General features: G+C 46.8%; 1 protein-coding gene across 1 annotated transcript in view; it reads right to left on the bottom strand.

The window, feature by feature from the left end:
• Positions 1-17,097, bottom strand: part of REEP1 (receptor accessory protein 1) — a 64,905-nt gene extending 47,808 nt beyond the window's left edge. Inside the window, exon 1 of the mRNA XM_066628402.1 lies at positions 16,935-17,097. Within this exon, the coding sequence (XP_066484499.1) occupies positions 16,935-16,966 (32 nt within the window). The 5' untranslated portion in view covers positions 16,967-17,097. The remainder of the gene's footprint in view (positions 1-16,934) is intronic.
• Between the last annotated feature and the right edge of the window lie 398 nt (positions 17,098-17,495).

Here is a 17,495-nt window from a genome sequence, read left to right as displayed (position 1 = left end):
ACCAATTGCTGATACAGACACATACATATATCTAAACAACAGTGAAGGCAAAATGAAGACAGGCTCACCCTATGAGATAAAAATACACAGCAGCTGCTCATTCAATGTACCGTACTTTTATACATGTTGCAGTGTGCCCTGGTCCAGCGGTGATTAGATAATATTTTCTCACCTTTTTCTGGCTGTACACCTTGTGTACACAAATAAGTGTGTATATGGGTATCTAACTGTCTTGCAGTGTTTGGTTGTGTGAACACTGGCAGGACAGAAAATGCTAGACATTGACAGTACATCTATTCTAATACTGATTAAGGATCCAATCCTATCCAGTTTTCTAGTGCCGGTACAGCTGTGCCAATGGGGCGTGCACTGCACCCTGTGATGGGGAGGCAGTCACAGAAGCCTCCTCAATGTAAGGGAATGCTTTTTCCCTTATCTTGGGACTGCATTGCAGTTGCACCGGTGCAGGAAATTTACATAGGATTGGGGGCTGTCCAGACAGTGAAAAAGTCCCTCTCCTTTATGCTTAAGTAGTGATAGCCAGGATTGCTAACATTCGTGGCGCAATGTATCATCTCCAAGAAAGATATAAGTGGAAAGCTTGCTGGAGAGCTTTTGTTGGAGAGAGTCTTGCTGTGGGCAATTATACATTTGCTCTTCTTTAATGAGAGCAAATGTATTCTCCAGTGTTAAAAGGGAGGAGCACACAACTTCCAAAGGAGCAAATAAATAAAGGATAGCGTATGTCACATTAACTCCGGTTTGAAGCTCCAGCAGAACATCACTCTGAAAGCTTCAAGCAGAGCGACTTTCCAAACAAGACAGCACTACAAGAAGTTTTCAGAACATGCTTTTTCTTATTCCCAGTGCGAAGAAGCAAGAAGCTCATTGCCCACAATACAGCTCTGCTTAAACATGTGAATGGTTTCAGGGAGGCTACATGTGAAAGGCGAACTACATGTTACACTGCAGCCATGTGTACTGAAACCCCAACAAACCATTGCAAAGCATCCTCCCTCAGGAGGGAGAGATCAACATCAGAGAAAGGATGGGAGGGAAAGGGTATTTAACCCTTTTCCTGCTTATTTCCTCCTGAAACGTCAAAACTTGGATGCTTTTACCTTACTGTTCTGGCACTTGTACTCAGAGAGAGAGAGAGAGAGAGAGAGAGAGAGAGAGAGAGAGAGAGACTATTAGTATCACACTGTGCAAATAGTACTGTGTTAATGCTTTCTGTCTTTAATAGGTTCCAGCCTGTTCATGGGAAAATGGCAGAAAGGGGGCAGGGGCTTTAAGCAAGTGAGGCTTGAGATGGGTCATTGCTCCCTAAAATGTAATTTGCAGGAATCCACTGTTAATCCCTGAAACTATCTCTGAGTCTATAACCTTCATGTAATGGTGATGGCGCAACAGGAAACGTAGCTAGGATGCCTAAGCAATGGGGAAGCATTCCGTCTCCCATGAGAGAGGCTTTGCTCACACAAAGGTTTTGTTCACCTTCGGTCATGTTGTCACATAGATATGAATGGTTACATGGTACCATAAGATGTCACTACATTTACATCATCCCAAATCAGCCAAAATCACAACGTAAGGAAAAAATGTGAGGCCATTTTGTATCCCCTAAAAGCATCACATGCAAATGAGTAAGAGCTCTAGCTCTAAGCTTATGCTGGGGTAGTACGCAACATAAGAACTAGGTTCAAAACAGGAGGTACAGTTGCGGAGCAGGCAGACCAAGGTCAAAGGGCCAGAAGCTGTGAACAGGGTCAAGACAGCCTGATGCCAGTTCCTGGGTTGTGCAGACAAGGACCAGAAAGTTCAGGGGCTGAAAGTTAGTCAGGGCAGAATGCAGTGAAATATCAAGGAAGTCAGTCAAGGAGAAGTAGGGCAAGATGCACCAAGGTTGAACAAGACAGGGCAGGATGGGATAAATCTGCTTCACTACCTCAATACATTGCTCAGGTGAGGAGCCTGGAGCAAATGCTATGCAAAGTCAGTCAGCGCCCTATTGTCTCCTCAGGTCGCCTGGGCAGAAGAGAGATAGTACTGGGTGAGGGCAACATGGGGTGTGGGGGGGGGGGTGGAAGAGTGCTCCAGTGCAGCACAGATCAGGCCAATATCTCCCACAGTCTTGCAAAGACATAGAATATTTGCTGAACCAGTGGGTTCATCAGTGGGTCGCAACCTGATTGTTAGCGATTCATGAAACTGACAAGCTAATAGCTGACCAGGAAAATGTATGCAAAGTGAAACTTAGCTGCATGTGCACATTTATTGCAAGTGGGCAAATGTGTCTCAGTCCACTTCAAATGGCAGGCCAAAGGGAACACAACATCACCAGATGATTCCCAATCCAATGAATGCAGGTCCCCAAAAACAAGGACGGAAGTCCCTCCTCTCCAAGCTGACAAGCAAAATGCACTGAGCTCTATGGAAAGCAAAACTGAAGATGCAATCCTAACCTGTGCTGGTACAGCCAGGCTGTGCTACTTCCAGACCTGGTTAGGAGCAGGCTGGAGGTCATCTCAGGGTTAGGGGATATTTTTCCCCCTTACACTGTAACAAACATGCCAGAAGGCATGTTTGTGGGCCCTACCACCAGGCGAGTGCTGGTGGCAGCCCAGCGCTGGCCGGTGCTGGACTTCCGCCAGGTGGTCACCGAAGCTCTGCCGCTTGACGGTTGCATCGAGTATCAAAGGCAGAGAGGTGTTCTGGGGGGGAGGCTGGCGGAGGGCGAGCATGGAGGAGGCGTTCCAGGGAGGGGGAGCTGGGGAGAGGGTAGGGAGAAAGCGTGCTGGGGGGGAGGGAGCGGATAGGGAGCGGGGGGGGAGAGTGGCGGGACCGGATCCACTGGATCCAGAGCTCACCACCCGACACGGAGGTTCTTGATTCACTGCTGACGGAGGTTCTTGATTCACTCCTGAAGATGTTTCAGACCTCATTGATAAATTAAAGATCAATAAGTCACCGGGCCCTGATGGCATCCACCCAAGAGTTATTAAGGAATTGAAGAATGAAGTTGCAGATCTCTTGACTAAGGTATGCAACTTGTCCCTCAAAACGGCCACGGTGCCAGAAGATTGGAGGATAGCAAATATCACGCCTATTTTTAAAAAGGGAAAGAGGGGGGACCCGGGAAACTATAGGCCGGTCAGCCTAACATCCATACCGGGTAAGATGGTGGAATGCCTCATCAAAGATAGGATCTCAAAACACATAGACAAACAGGCCTTGCTGAGGGAGAGTCAGCATGGCTTCTGTAAGGGTAAGTCTTGCCTCACGAACCTTATAGAATTCTTTGAAAAGGTCAACAGGCATGTGGATGCGGGAGAACCCGTGGACATTATATATCTGGACTTTCAGAAGGCGTTTGACACGGTCCCTCACCAAAGGCTACTGAAAAAACTCCACAATCAGGGAATTAGAGGACAGGTCCTCTCGTGGATTGAGAACTGGTTGGAGGCCAGGAAGCAGAGATTGGGTGTCAATGGGCAATTTTCACAATGGAGAGAGGTGAAAAGCGGTGTGCCCCAAGGATCTGTCCTGGGACTGGTGCTTTTCAACCTCTTCATAAATGACCTGGAGACAGGGTTGAGCAGTGAAGTGGCTAAGTTTGCAGATGACACCAAACTTTTCTGAGTGGTGAAGACCAGACGTGATTGTGAGGAGCTCCAGAAGGATCTCTCCAGACTGGCAGAATGGGCAGCAAAATGGCAGATGCGCTTCAATGTCAGTAAGTGTAAAGTCCTGCACATTGGGGCAAAAAATCAAAACTTTAGATATAGGCTGATGGGTTCTGAGCTGTCTGTGACAGATCAGGAGAGAGATCTTGGGGTGGTGGTGGACAGGTCGATGAAACTGTCGACCCAATGTGCGGCGGCAGTGAAGAAGGCCAATTCTATGCTTGGGATCATTAGGAAGGGTATTGAGAACAAAACGGCTAGTATTATAATGCCGTTGTACAAATCTATGGTAAGGCCACACCTGGAGTATTGTGTCCAGTTCTGGTCGCCGCATCTCAAAAAAGACATAGTGGAAATGGAAAAGGTGCAAAAGAGAGCGACTAAGATGATTACGGGGCTGGGGCACCTTCCTTATGAGGAAAGGCTACGGCGTTTGGGCCTCTTCAGCCTAGAAAAGAGACGCTTGAGGGGGGACATGATTGAGACATACAAAATTATGCAGGGAATGGACAGAGTGGATAGGGAGATGCTCTTTACACTCTCACATAATACCAGAACCAGGGGACATCCACTAAAATTGAGTGTTGGGCGGGTTAGGACAGACAAAAGAAAATATTTCTTTACTCAGTGTGTGGTCGGTCTGTGGAACTCCTTGCCACAGGATGTGGTGCTGGCGTCTAGCCTAGACGCCTTTAAAAGGGGATTGGACAAGTTTCTGGAGGAAAAATCCATTATGGGGTACAAGCCATGATGTGTATGCACAACCTCCTGATTTTAGGAATGGGTTAAGTCAGAATGCCAGATGTAGGGGAGGGCACCAGGATGAGGTCTCTTTTTATCTGGTGTGCTCCCTGGGGCATTTGGTGGGCCGCTGTGAGATACAGGAAGCTGGACTAGATGGGCCCTTGGCCTGATCCAGTGGGGCTGTTCTTATGTTCTTATGTTCTTTTGGTCGGCAAAAGTCCCCTTCTCTGGAGGAGCTGCCAGCAGCTGCCCAGAGCATGCAGGATGTGGCGGCAGCCATTTTCGGTGCCGCTGCAGCCCTGCGCAGCTCAGGATTAGGCTGTGTGACAGCTATTTAGCTGGTGCAAATCCAAGCAGCCCATGTACAGCTGCCTGGGCCAGGGATGAGGGTTATGATACAATGCACTGAAAACCTGGATGTGTGCTCAGCAAACAACAGATGCTCCTCCTCCAGACAAGAATACCATGCTGTGATACTCTGCTCCAAGTATTCCAGTTCTAGTCTGACACTCCAGTACCTCTCACAATGACCCGATTTCATGAAGTGAGGATCACAGCAAGGATGACCTCCATCTTCAAATGCATGTCACCAGAAGCCATTTCAAGCTGGCACTAAAGAGATGGGGTTGATTACTAGGGAATACTATCTTTAAACAACAAAGGGCGCAATCCGATCCTGTGCTGGAACTGGCAAGCCAGGAAGCTTGTGCTGTATCCAGCTCAGGATAGGGGCCAAAAGCGGCTCAGCCAGAGGCAAGGGGAAACTTTTCCCCTTACGTCTGGGAAAGGCGTACTTTCCCCTATTTCCCCTCTCCCCTCTTGATGTGGTACAAGTCTGAAGCCGCTACGATCTCCCCGGTAATGGGGATTGGGATCCGGCATAACTGCCAGATCTCAGCCCTGTCTCCCACTCCCCGCTCGCCCCCAGGGCTGCCCACCACCCACCCTCCCCCCCACCCAGGAATGCCTCCTTCCTGCCTCCTCCCCACCACCCACCACCGCCTACCACAGAACCTTGCATTGGCCCAAGGAGGCACAAATGTGCCTTCCGGCCGGCGCAAAAGACTACTTCAGCACTGTGAGATGTGTCCAAAAGCCAGTACAGTTGTTGTAACAGTGGAGTCACATTGTCTCAACAAACAACATCCTTCAGAAAACAAGTCACCACAGTTTGGACCTGCTGAAGCGTCCAAACACTTTTCAAAGGCAGCCCTATGTAGAGCTCATTACAGTACTCTAGATCTGATGTCACCAAGATATGTGTAACCACAGCTAGCACACAATATTTTTGTATTATTAAATCATTCCTTCTTGGTAATCTTTCTTTGATCTCTGACCATTTGGAAGAATTCATATATGAATGAGAGTCTCCCAATCTCTCCTGGTTGAGTTCAACATTGGAAGTGCATGCTTTATTTAGAATATCTTTGCATGTTGCCATGGCAATTACAGGGACTTACATACATTCCACTTTATAGAGCATATTTCCCCATTGATCTAATTTCAATTAAATATTTATACACTTTCTAAATAAAACACATTATTCTGCTCTGAACTGCTCTGATTTCTGAATGATGCCCAGATGGTGAAATCAAAGAAAATTCCTGCAATTTCTTTGCAGAACAATGCGTTGTAAATAATACACTGTCAGTGATGCTTTACAAGTTGCCCAGTACATTCAAAGCCCAGATAAAATTCCATTCCATTCAATCATAATCCCTCTACCAATATTCTCAGAATAAATCTCCAGATGCCAAATGGTCTTGTGAAATTGACACGTATTTGACAAAGAGGTGGACTGGTTCACACAGATAGTGTGATGCTTGCTTTGTTATGTGAGCCATGGGAGCAGACAGACCCATCAGCAGATTGGGAAAATCCAAGACCCAAGGGGAAATGTGGATACATGGAGGTTAAGCTGCAAGTGAGTACAATATGGGAGGATGTGGTGAGGAAGTTAAACTGGATGCCGTAATGACCAGTTTGAACTTTTCGGTGCATGAGTGCCTTAACTTGATCCTTAAACTGCAAAAGGGACTGGATCACTTCAGAACACATTTCCAAATGCTCTCTAAAAAGACAAAACAGCACCATTCTCCAAGTAGAAAACTGGCACAGCAGGGTTAGAAACTCTCTCTCTCTCTCTCTCTCTCTCTCTCTCTCTCTCTCTCTCTCTCTCTCTCTCTCTGATGCCAAGATTTTTGTTTGTTTTTTACATGTTAAGTCAGTACCCCAATCACATCCGGAAAGTGGTACAATTCATTGTTCTACCTTAGGATTTTGCTACATATATTACTGGGCCTCATTCACACATTCAACTCAACAAGTCACAAATAAATGTGTATGAACAACTCCTCAATCGGTTTTGAGTTTGGGCAATTTTACCCTATTCTCAAGGCCTTCAGCTTGGAGAATTTTCTTTCCTCTCCTCATATAATTGTCCTGCACTGGCTACTGAGAGGGGAGGGAGCTGTGGAGCATGACCACATGCGCTGTGGAGCATGCCATTGGGGACAGATTGGAGGCACACAGATGTAGCTGACAGTAGAAACCAGTAGCTGGGTGGCATTTCAACTTGCTGGTGAAGAGAGCATATACATCAGGACACAAGAGAGCATATACATCAGGACCACATTCAAGTCAGGCAGAGTCCGCTGAACCACAGATAGGTTCAACAATTATCAAAGCGCAAACAAGTCCCTGACTTACAGACATCTGAGTTATGGATGCCCTGAGTTACAGATAGCTATACCTGCCCTTTTGTACAGGCATGGTCTCTCCAGCCTTGGGTTTTTGCACAAGCACAGTCTATTTAGCTTTGTGGATTCACACCTGTATGATAGCACGGTGCTATCTGGAATGTTCTGAGTTCTGGACAAATACCTCAAATGGAACTTGTATGTAAGTTGGAGACCACCTGTACAGGCTGGTGCAAAGCAGACCCCTCTGTTTAACATTTCAGCCAAGCTCCAGTTCTCCCTGGTGGGGATTATAAAAGCCATGCTCTGACCTGGTGTTCAGCATTTTGCAGTTTCTTGGTAAATCTTCTGGTATCTCAGACATAGGGATAAGGGAAATGAAGGATTCTGGGGAATTGATGTGATGATTCCTTAGGGAGTTCCAGCTTTCTGCTTAGGTGACCTAGGCTACAGATCCCTGAGTCTGTCATGCACTTCCCTGGGCTGGGTTGGCTGGGCTGTGCTGCAGGTTCAGCATGGCTCAGTGAAACTCTAATACCACATCTTCCAGGTTGTTTTCTGGACCCATCAAGAGACCTGGTGTGGTATCATCCTTTCCTCTGAGTTAGTGTCTAATTCTCCAGATGGGGCAATGACATGTATATACCAATATCAAATCTAACTCATTAAAAAACCCGCTAAGCACACGGCAGGTTAAAGATTCTCATCTGACATAGCTTAACACTCAGATCTGGTGTCTGTGTGCTTGTCTGGACAACACACACTCCTATTCTGCCCAGCCATGATAAAGACAAGGCTGGTCATCCTTTACAGAAAGAGGAAAAGGTGTCTGAGTAAACCAAAATCAAACTATGGATGGGCCGGTGATGGTTAGCATTCCTATAATGCCCTTGCAGTGCTGTACTCATTATTTCAAGGATGATTCTCCACATCCTGCTCTGCTCGGTTACACTGCTTCCACTGCTCCACACATACACACTCACTGTCACTGCATGTGCATCTCTGTCCCTTCCACTTCTCACCTCCAAATGCAACTACAGTCGTCTTTAAAGCTAAAGTGTGCTTACCGTCCAATGAGTAGAAAACTTTAAAGCTGCTGTATACATAAACAGAAGAGGCGACAGCATGTGGAAAAACAGCATTTGAGGGTGTTGCATCATTAGAAATTCAGAGGCAGAAACCCAATTCACTTATCCTGCTGCCAGCCAGAGAAGACTGATGCTATGACCACTGATACTGCTAAACTGTGTAGTCATGTAGTGGTGCAGTTCTAAACCGAGCCCTGTGCAGCTCAGAGCTCAGCTTCCTGAAAGCTCGGCTTCCCATCATCATGAGCAGTCTGGAGCTACCACCACACAGTTATGATAGAGCTCTGCACACCGGCAGCAAAGATAGGAGGAAACCCTGGCTCTGAGTAGCTTGCTTTTTGTGCCTAGATCAACAAGACTGTAAGGTACATTACAGAAAACCCAAAGGAGTGCGATTCATGGCCCTCCAGGACACCACGAGTGGCCTAAGTGGAGCAGGGTATCTAGGTATCCTGCCCAGCAATGACATTATTGTGGGGGCAAAGAAATATCGTGGAAAGAGGTTGGCAACACAACTGGCCTGAATCCCATTTATTGATGTGGGAGTAGCAGGGTGGGAGCTACAGCAAGCCAGATAAATGTGGGTGGGCAAAGGATCGGAAGCAGGGACGGAGGTGAAGGAGAAAGATAAAGATGGGGAATGAGAGAAAAAAGCAAGGGCAAGTTTGGCAGGAGAGATGGAAGGAAAGGCCAGGAGGAGGACAGCTCAGCAGAGGGACAAGGAGGAGAGGACAAAGGGCAAAGAAAGGTGGAGGATCCCTTGGGGAGGGAATTTCTGAGCCATCCTAGGATTGCTGGAAGTTGCCATGTGTGCCATATAGCATCAACAAAGGTTCTGTGGGCATCCCACGTGGCTGGAAAACCCACCCCCAGGGAGCTGCTGACAAAACGTGGTCATGGTAGCCAACAACTATTTTCCACTAATCAGCTATGGTTCAATCCCAACAATATAACATGGCAACAATATAATATGTATTATCAAAACAGGTATCTACAGTAGTCTAGTTCAATGTTTCTCAACTAGTTGTACAGGTACCACTAGTGGTACTTGAGGTGGTGTCTGGTGGTACTCACAGAATCCCTGGACACCTGCCACCCAGCAGCAAGACCAGGAACGCAACATAACAAACAGTGGTAGGAGGCTTGGTTTGGTGGGCAAAGCTTCAAAGTATGCTTTTCTACCCTCTAAAAAGTTATCCTGTCTTACTGGAGCCTCTTACTGGTGTTTGTTGCAGTACATCTGGCCTCCCAACTCAGAAGTAACTGGTGATTATGTCATCAGCAGTTACTTCTGCTGGCACTTCGAAAAGGTGGACTATGTGAAGTGATACAGTGGAGGACAAACATTGAGAAACACTGGTGTAGTTTATCCAGTCTGATGAAACTCCATATTATAGCCCAATCCTATTGGGTCTCACTGCCTGCTGAACGTGCGTTCTGCTGGTGGCAACTGCTGAAAAATGGCTGAAAAGCATACTCTGGCAACATGCTATGTAGCATCTCCCTAAGCACCAGTTAGAAGGCCATAGCCTTCCTGCCCTCCATGTTGGAGGATCACTGGCCACCTATGCAGCAGGTAAGCTAGAGGGGGAGGCAGGAGGAGTCTCGAATGGGGTCGGAAGGGGCAAAACCAAGCAGAAAGGGAGTGGAATGGGTGGTGAGGCTGCGGGAGGAAGCGGATTCAGCAGTGATCGTGCAGGCCAAATCCTATCCCTTAACAGCCTCCCTGCCCCCTTTTCTCTCCTTGGTCTTGTGCCAGCAAAATTGCCAGCATAGATCTGAGGAGACCCACTGCAGAACAGGAGGCTTAGAGGGGTGTAAGGGGATTTAGATCTCCTTCCTACCCTGAAGCTTCCCAATCTGCCTGCCCCCCCCCCCCCCGGATAAAGTGCACCAATGGAGACGGAAAGGATAAGAATGTGTTGTTAGGCTTCAACCTAATGAACATCTGAAATGATTCATAGGATCAAAGTAAATGAACCATTTTATGGCTTGTGACCATTTTTTTTCCTTTCAAGTTGTCCAACCGAATCTTGTTCCCTACAAAACCAAGCTATGAATCAGAACTTCCTTGGTTTAAACCTTGCCTCTGCCATGGACACATGACATGGCCTTACAGCCTCAGCAGCAATATGGGGAAAACAATACTGACCTTACAGGGCTGTGGTAAGAACAATGTCAAGATAAAACATTTGGAGAGCCATATATGCTCAGGAAGCACTATATAAATGATATGTATTTATTATTATTATTAAGAATACACTGTATTATATTTTTGTGAACAAAAGTAGCTCACAAAGTAGTTGACATAATTATATTTTGGGTTTAAAAGTTCAAACATTATTGAAGATTTTGTATATTTTCAGATACAAACTCCAAAATGAGGAGGGGGAAGAGTTGAATTTTGGTTTGGAAAATGCCTATTTTTATTTCCTGCTCATAAACATCATTCTTTTCTCACATTTATAATAACAATTTTTTCATAAACACTGTGTCCTGTGACACGTTAAACGGGAATTGTAGCTCCAGTCCCTGATATTCCCTTGTTCCAGTCATAGCAATCATCTCAGTGATGAACAAATGGATTGGAAATTAAGAAGGGGAGCAGGGATAGTCCATGCAGGTGGGAAGCGCGGTCAGATAAAGGACTCTAAGAATGCGCCTTCCTTTCTCTTTCTCCTGCCCGTCAAACTTGAAGGACATCCAGTTTGTTCATATACATATAATTTCCTATTTGCATTTTATCTTATGGTCCCCCTCCCAATCTTTCACATCATGTTAAACAAAAAACCACAACCACAGAATGCAAGTAACTGGTTTCAGGGAAGAGGAAGCATTACCCCACTCCTCACCCCACTCAGGACCCTGTTTTGGGAGGATCAATCCATTTGAGGCTGTCCTTTTTCCCCAATATCTTGCCACTGTAATGCTATGTACATTGCACATACTTCACCTCCTCCCCCACAAACAAGATGATGCTTCCTCTCCCAGCTGTGTGGTGGGGAGGGGGGGTGGCAGGCACAATGCTGCTCACTCTCCAGCAGGTTTTGGTGAACAGATAGCAGAGTTGGCATGCAAAAGAAGGCCTGTCCCTGCCCTTTTCTCCTTTTGCCTCACATCACTGAGGCTGTTTGCTGAAGGTAGCTAAATTGACAATACCATACATGAGTTGGACAATAGCATACAAAGAATGAGGAAACTCCCAGGAGGAACAAAGGACAGTAAATTTTGTCTTCCAGCCATGAAACTGTCAGCTGAAGTCATTGGCTCTGGAGCAGTGCGAAAAGGCAGATTTCCTGCTCGATGAAAGCCTCGGGGAAAACCTTTAGTCGAAGTGAAAGAAATTAGTATCCTTTTATCATCTACACTGGAATCTTAATGAACAAGACATAAGAGTCATATAATACTGACATGAGTGAGCTGCTCTCCTTGGGCTTGAGATGAGAGAACAGATTTGATCTGCATGTTGTGTGATGCTGGAACATGCTGTATTCTGTGTAAAACTCAATATGGCATACAGGGATTTTCTTATTCTATCAAATTCTATTTTTAAAAATCTCAGGAGATCTGATATGGTATCCCTCGATGGCAGATGGGAAGACAAATGTCATCCCTCAATTAAGAGGTCAGCCACCGTAAGGCCCCCATAAGCTATTTGCAGTCCTTAAAACAATATAATATATTCCTTAAAATTTCCCAAAAGCAAAAATAAAGAGTAGGAACCATCTAGAAATCGGTTTCTCTATAATCTATGGATCTATTTTGTTTTCATTATGGTACTCTAATAATACTTTAGAATAGAAACCTATAAATGGTCTTAAAGAGCATATGGCATGTGTTAAATATGAAGTGAACATGCAAAGAAAGAGGCAATTGAATTGAAGAGGGCTCCAAGCGCACTACATGTTCTTATGACATCCTTACAATATTTGGACAAAACAAATTTATAGTGAGAACCAGAAAAGGCATATCATTTTGCAAACATACATACTATCTGGAGAAAGTAGATCAAATGGCACAAGTGCATACAGAAATGCTAACTACTGTACATACATAAAGTACATGCTGTATGTACATAACTACTGTACATACATATGTATAAAGCTGAAACCAGAAAAAAAATCACAATGGACATTTGGGAAATATAGAAAATCAGTTACAGTATTGCAGTTACTAGAGCCTATACAGCCCCTTTCAAAATGGGGGGGGGGGGCTTCCATCAGGACTAGCAATTGCCTCAAACATAAGTTTGGTGGAGGGCATCAAGCTCTGTCCATCCACTCACCTCCACTACTCCTCTCCCTCCCATCTCTCAATTAGAAAAAAAGACAGGGACAAAACCAATGAGGAAGTGAGAAGAGTGACAGATGCTCTAGTCTAGCCCACCACTCTTCTCACCTCCACACTTCCTCTTCCCTCTTCCTTTACCAATCTAGAGAGTGGGAGGAGGAGACACTAGTACATCATCAGGCAAGGAAGAGCAGCGCTTGGCACAGCATCTCAGGTGCTGAGAGAACTTGGGCAGGCCCTGACTTCCACAGGAACCTATAGTGCTGCCCAGTAAACACAGAGCCTTCCCCCAAACCCCTTCAGAACCTTCTAAGAGGTCTGAGCAACTTTGGGTAGGTTAAATGACATGAGAGGCTCCCAGTGAATGGCAGGTGACTGGTAAGTGTCCTTCCTTATGTTGTACCTTCTACCAATCCATTACTGGCCACTGTAGGTCTTATCTTCTACTTAAAAAAAAAAATTCCATTTGCCTCATTTCTGTGTCCCCTCTTCCTACTCTTTCCAAGTGTCTCTGTTGGGGGCTGCATGCCTGCTAACGGATTGTACAGCAGAATGCTTTTCTCTTAACCTGTGCTTTGAGAACATTCTTCATCAAGCTTCAAAATCACCTGATCCTAACTGGGAGTCAACTAAAATCAGGGTACTGCCAGACAAAGCATTCTTACAATCCAACCCTAAGCCAAATACCACTGGTGGGACAGGCATGTGCATTATCGCAAACATGGCATGTTGCGGCAGCATGGAGGATTGTGGCGCTGGTGGACAGGCCTACGCCAGCTTTCTGGCACCAGTCACAGACCAGCGCCCACTGGAACAGGAAAGCTCGCCATGGGCAGGTGGAGAGATGGTGAAACAGAGATGGGGAAGGGGTGTAACAGGGCAGCTCTGGCCTGAGAGAGGGGCAGAGAAGGCAGCAGAGTTCACACCCTTCCTGATCTGTTGAAAAAAGGCTGCTTGGATCTGTGCCGTGACTTTGCTAGCGTGAGTCCAAGTAGTCCCATAGTGGCCGCTGGGGCTTCCCTTCCCTTGGGGAGACCTCCAGTAGCCTCTCTTTCCATGCTGGATGCAGTGGAGGCTCTTTCAATGCCACTGCATCACAGCACAGAACAGTTGGATAGGATTGGGCTGCCCATGTTACCCAATGTTTACTTTTCCACCTTCTGTGACCTCTGGAATTGCAACTGACATTTCACCCTTTCAAGACAGTGCTTTTTCTGGGTGCACGTCCTGCTATGTTTCTGATAATAATAATACTGATGATAATGATGATGATAATGATGATGATAATGTTTCGTCCACACTATCAGGTGCAAGAGGATTATCCCCTCTGACCCACTCCTGCAACAGGAAGAGCGGACGTTTTTTATTCCCAGAAATGTGCAGAAAGTACTAAAATTGTAGAACCACAACATTTGATTGGCATAGGTTTGCTTTTGTTGGCTTCTCTCACCATTCAAACAATTGCTGAAAGAATTGCTTTCTTGTAATTATTACATATAATATAATAATAATAATAACAACAATAATAAAGTGATTATTATATAGTAACTATTAATACGTTTTGAAATGGCTTTCTTATGACCTGCCCATCCTTTAACTGCTCACATTTCTGATTCCACCATTTCCTTGTTGTTGTTTTTAATTTAAGTCTGTATGAGGGTAATCCTGACCCTCTTTGACACCCAAAATCACACTGCAATGCTATTGTGAGAATATTGTAATTTTTAAAATATCAGCAGAAAATTATAGCACTCATTCAAAAATCAATTGAAAAATAAATTTGGCACTAAAACCGGATGATAATCAGAAATGTTACGATGAAGATGTGTGGAAGCTAAGGGTGTGGCAATTAGTTTCATTCAGTTATCCAAAACATCACTGCACAAATCAACACCACACCTCTAAAAAGAAGACTGAACAACAGCGCTGTGGCGTCTATGACTGAGGATATTCCATTCTTTCAAAAAAAAAAAAGTACAGGTTTTTTATGACTGATATCATCTAATCTTGAAGTACCTAACACATTTTAATTCATTCCTTCATTCTCTCCCCTTCTCTTGGAATTTTCTATGTTCGAGTCAAATGGCCATGCTCTGAATTAGCACGTTCATTTGAATAAGCTGAAGCCAGAAGTGTAATGAATAGTAACTCTTAAGAGAAACTTTGGCAGACTGTGGGGACCAGTTTTAAGCAAGTCCATCTTTCTCAACACACATACTATGTGAGAAGTTTTACTGACCCCAGTGAATGCCTTAGCCCTGCATCCAAACAGAACCTAACAAGAGGGAGGATGATCGGCACTGTCTGAAACAGTTTGTGTATGTGCAATTTAATAAGGGCCTTTCTTCACAATGAAGAGGTGTGTCTCACTCTGTGTTCTATTATTCCGACAACATCACACTACAGACACAGTTCTGGGACTTGTCGGACTGCATACAACAAAGGAGTTTTAAATGTACTTTATACTGAGATATCCACCCCATGCTGCCAGTTGTATGGGAAAACTTTCATGCAGGCTGCAATCCTACACACACTGGGACTGTGCCCCACTGCACACAATACAACTTACTTCTTAGGAAATGTGCTTAGGATTGTGCTGTTCTAGTATGATCGTTGCTTGGGTTGTCTTTGTTTCTCACTGAGGAATCCTCAGGACTCCACACCAGAGAACACTATTTCAAAAAGGGGCTTTAGGACGACAGCAAATAAGTGTGCATCACATTTCCTATTTAAAAATGGATGAGTTTCAAAGGTAATTGGGAAATGAGCAGAAATGACATCTTTGTACCTACAGATGAGTGGAACCGCATCAGGAAACACAGACTTAGAGATATAGTTACAGTATGTCAATGATGGGAACAAAGAGAGAAAAAATAATGTTGTAGAAACATCATCTCAAGTGTCATTTTTCCAAATATCAGCAAAATGCTTATGTTAAATACTCTTCCCATGACATCACACAATACCTGACATGTTTCACCCTCCTGAAGAGCAAGCCCAAGCACAGTGACAGCTGCAGATTGTTCAAGATCATATCACTTGTCAGGGTAACCGGAGAAACGTTCCAATTCCGCAGCCCTTGAAATGCGCTTTGTCACTTAACTGCATGATCTGTCATCAAAAGGCTCTTTAAAGAGGGGAAGCCCAGATCAGCCCCTGTCATTCATACTGTCAGCCAGAGGCACAAACCACATTGAGGGACAGAGCCACATTTTGTGCGGAGGCTCCAATCACAAGCCACCTTTGGTTACTTGCAAGAGCAGGACCCAGCAAGCGTCCAAAGAGGAAGGTTCAGATCCCATTAATTCCAAACCTTGCTCGGCAAGTTTCACTTCCCCAAAGAAGCATCCATGAGGACAACCAGCTCTCAGATTTGGCTCCCATGTGAGGCACACAATCCTGTCTTCATATTAGCTCCTTTCCTCTCTTTCTCCCTTCCTTTAGGAAGGCCTTGGGGGGGGGGGTCAGATAGTCATGGAAATGAGTTCCATTGTCTCCTTGCTCAGGAAGAATTTCCAAGAGCAGGGACATGCGGTGGGTGGTGAGGCAGGGCCTGCACACCGGAGTCCTTCAAAAAGCACCGCCGTCGTGTGAGGTGCCCAAGCACCCACAACCCATGCACAACGTGGCATCCACAACCCACACGGCGGTGCTTCTCGAAGGACTCTGGTGGGCAGACTCTGCCTCACCTGCCTCCCCACCCACTGCATGTTCCTGCTGTACAGTGGTCCCGACCCCCTCTGACACCCAAATAGCACCACCAAAGCAAGTGTGAAAGCAGCAGAACCCTTCCCAGCCCTGATGCCCACTCCCCATCCAAGTCATGCTCTTTGCAGTTTCAGTGTCAAGGGGGGGGTGGAGTGGGAGGCACATGCCCTTTCACTGTAGGCTATGCCAGGCTATGCCAGTAACTGAGAATGAAGACACTTGCTCCCCACCCCTGCTTCTACCACCACCAGCAGCACCACCACCCAAGGGTTGGTTCCAGGCAGCGCCCTCTAGCGAGTCTCTACTAGAAACACTGCCACTAACAAAGCGTCTCCTTCCCCGACCCTTTCCGATGCTGGGGGTTTGGCCCCTGCCCTTCCCTTCCCAACCCGCCCAGCTCACTGTCATTTGCAACACTGCTGCAGCACCCTTCGAATGCACTCGCCTCGATGCCACCCCTGGGTGCTGCTGATGCAGCAATGACCACCCCGGTTGCAATCCAGCCTGTATTTCCCTTGCAATGTATAAGCAACGTATAGGAAGAGACCGCACTGGCTCGCCCTATGGAACACGCCCTGATCTTGGCTGCCGAGAGCCCGGCGGCGGCAGCCTTGCGACCTGCTAAATATAGATGGCGATCACGGTGATCCGGTGCGATCCACACAGGCGCCCGCCCGGCAAGACGGCCGCTGCGAAGGGCTGGCCCCTGCACTACTCACACCACGAGCCTGGAGATGATCCAGGAGACCATGGCGCTGCGGGGCTCCGGTGGCAGCGCGGCGGGGCGCGGCTCTCTCCCCAGCTGGCTGCAGCCCGCGCGTCCTCCGTCTGCTGCCGTCCTCGCCGCTGCCGCTGCTGCACTGAGCAAGGCGGGCGCCTCAGCCATTCGGCATGCCAGGCTCAGCGCAGCCTCACTGGGGAGCGGCCGGCGGCAGCCAACGCTCGCCCAGCAAGCGGCCGCTCGGCTGCCGTGCGGGGGCGAGGAGGAGCCCGCGGCCTCCCGACTCCAGGCGCGGGTCCTGGCAGGACTGCGGAGCGCCTCCCCCCGCACCTTCACGCCGCACAGTCAGGTGGTCCCGTCGCCAGAGGACGGGCAGTGGCACCCTCGGCTCCCTCCTGTACCGCGGGCAGCCTGGGGGGGGGGGCGCTGAGAAAGGCATTTCTTCCCCAACAGGCTCCAGCGTGGCTCACGCTTTTCTCTGGGTGGGTGCGAGTCAAAGCTCAGTCCTCCAATCTAGTCTGAATGTTGACACTGAGCAGGAGTTCCTCAGAGCATGTGC

Source organism: Tiliqua scincoides, chromosome 5, assembly GCF_035046505.1.
Source record: "Tiliqua scincoides isolate rTilSci1 chromosome 5, rTilSci1.hap2, whole genome shotgun sequence".
NCBI lineage: Eukaryota > Metazoa > Chordata > Lepidosauria > Squamata > Scincidae > Tiliqua > Tiliqua scincoides.
Note: the sequence above shows the minus strand (reverse complement) of the source record. Positions and strands in the feature narration are given on the sequence as shown.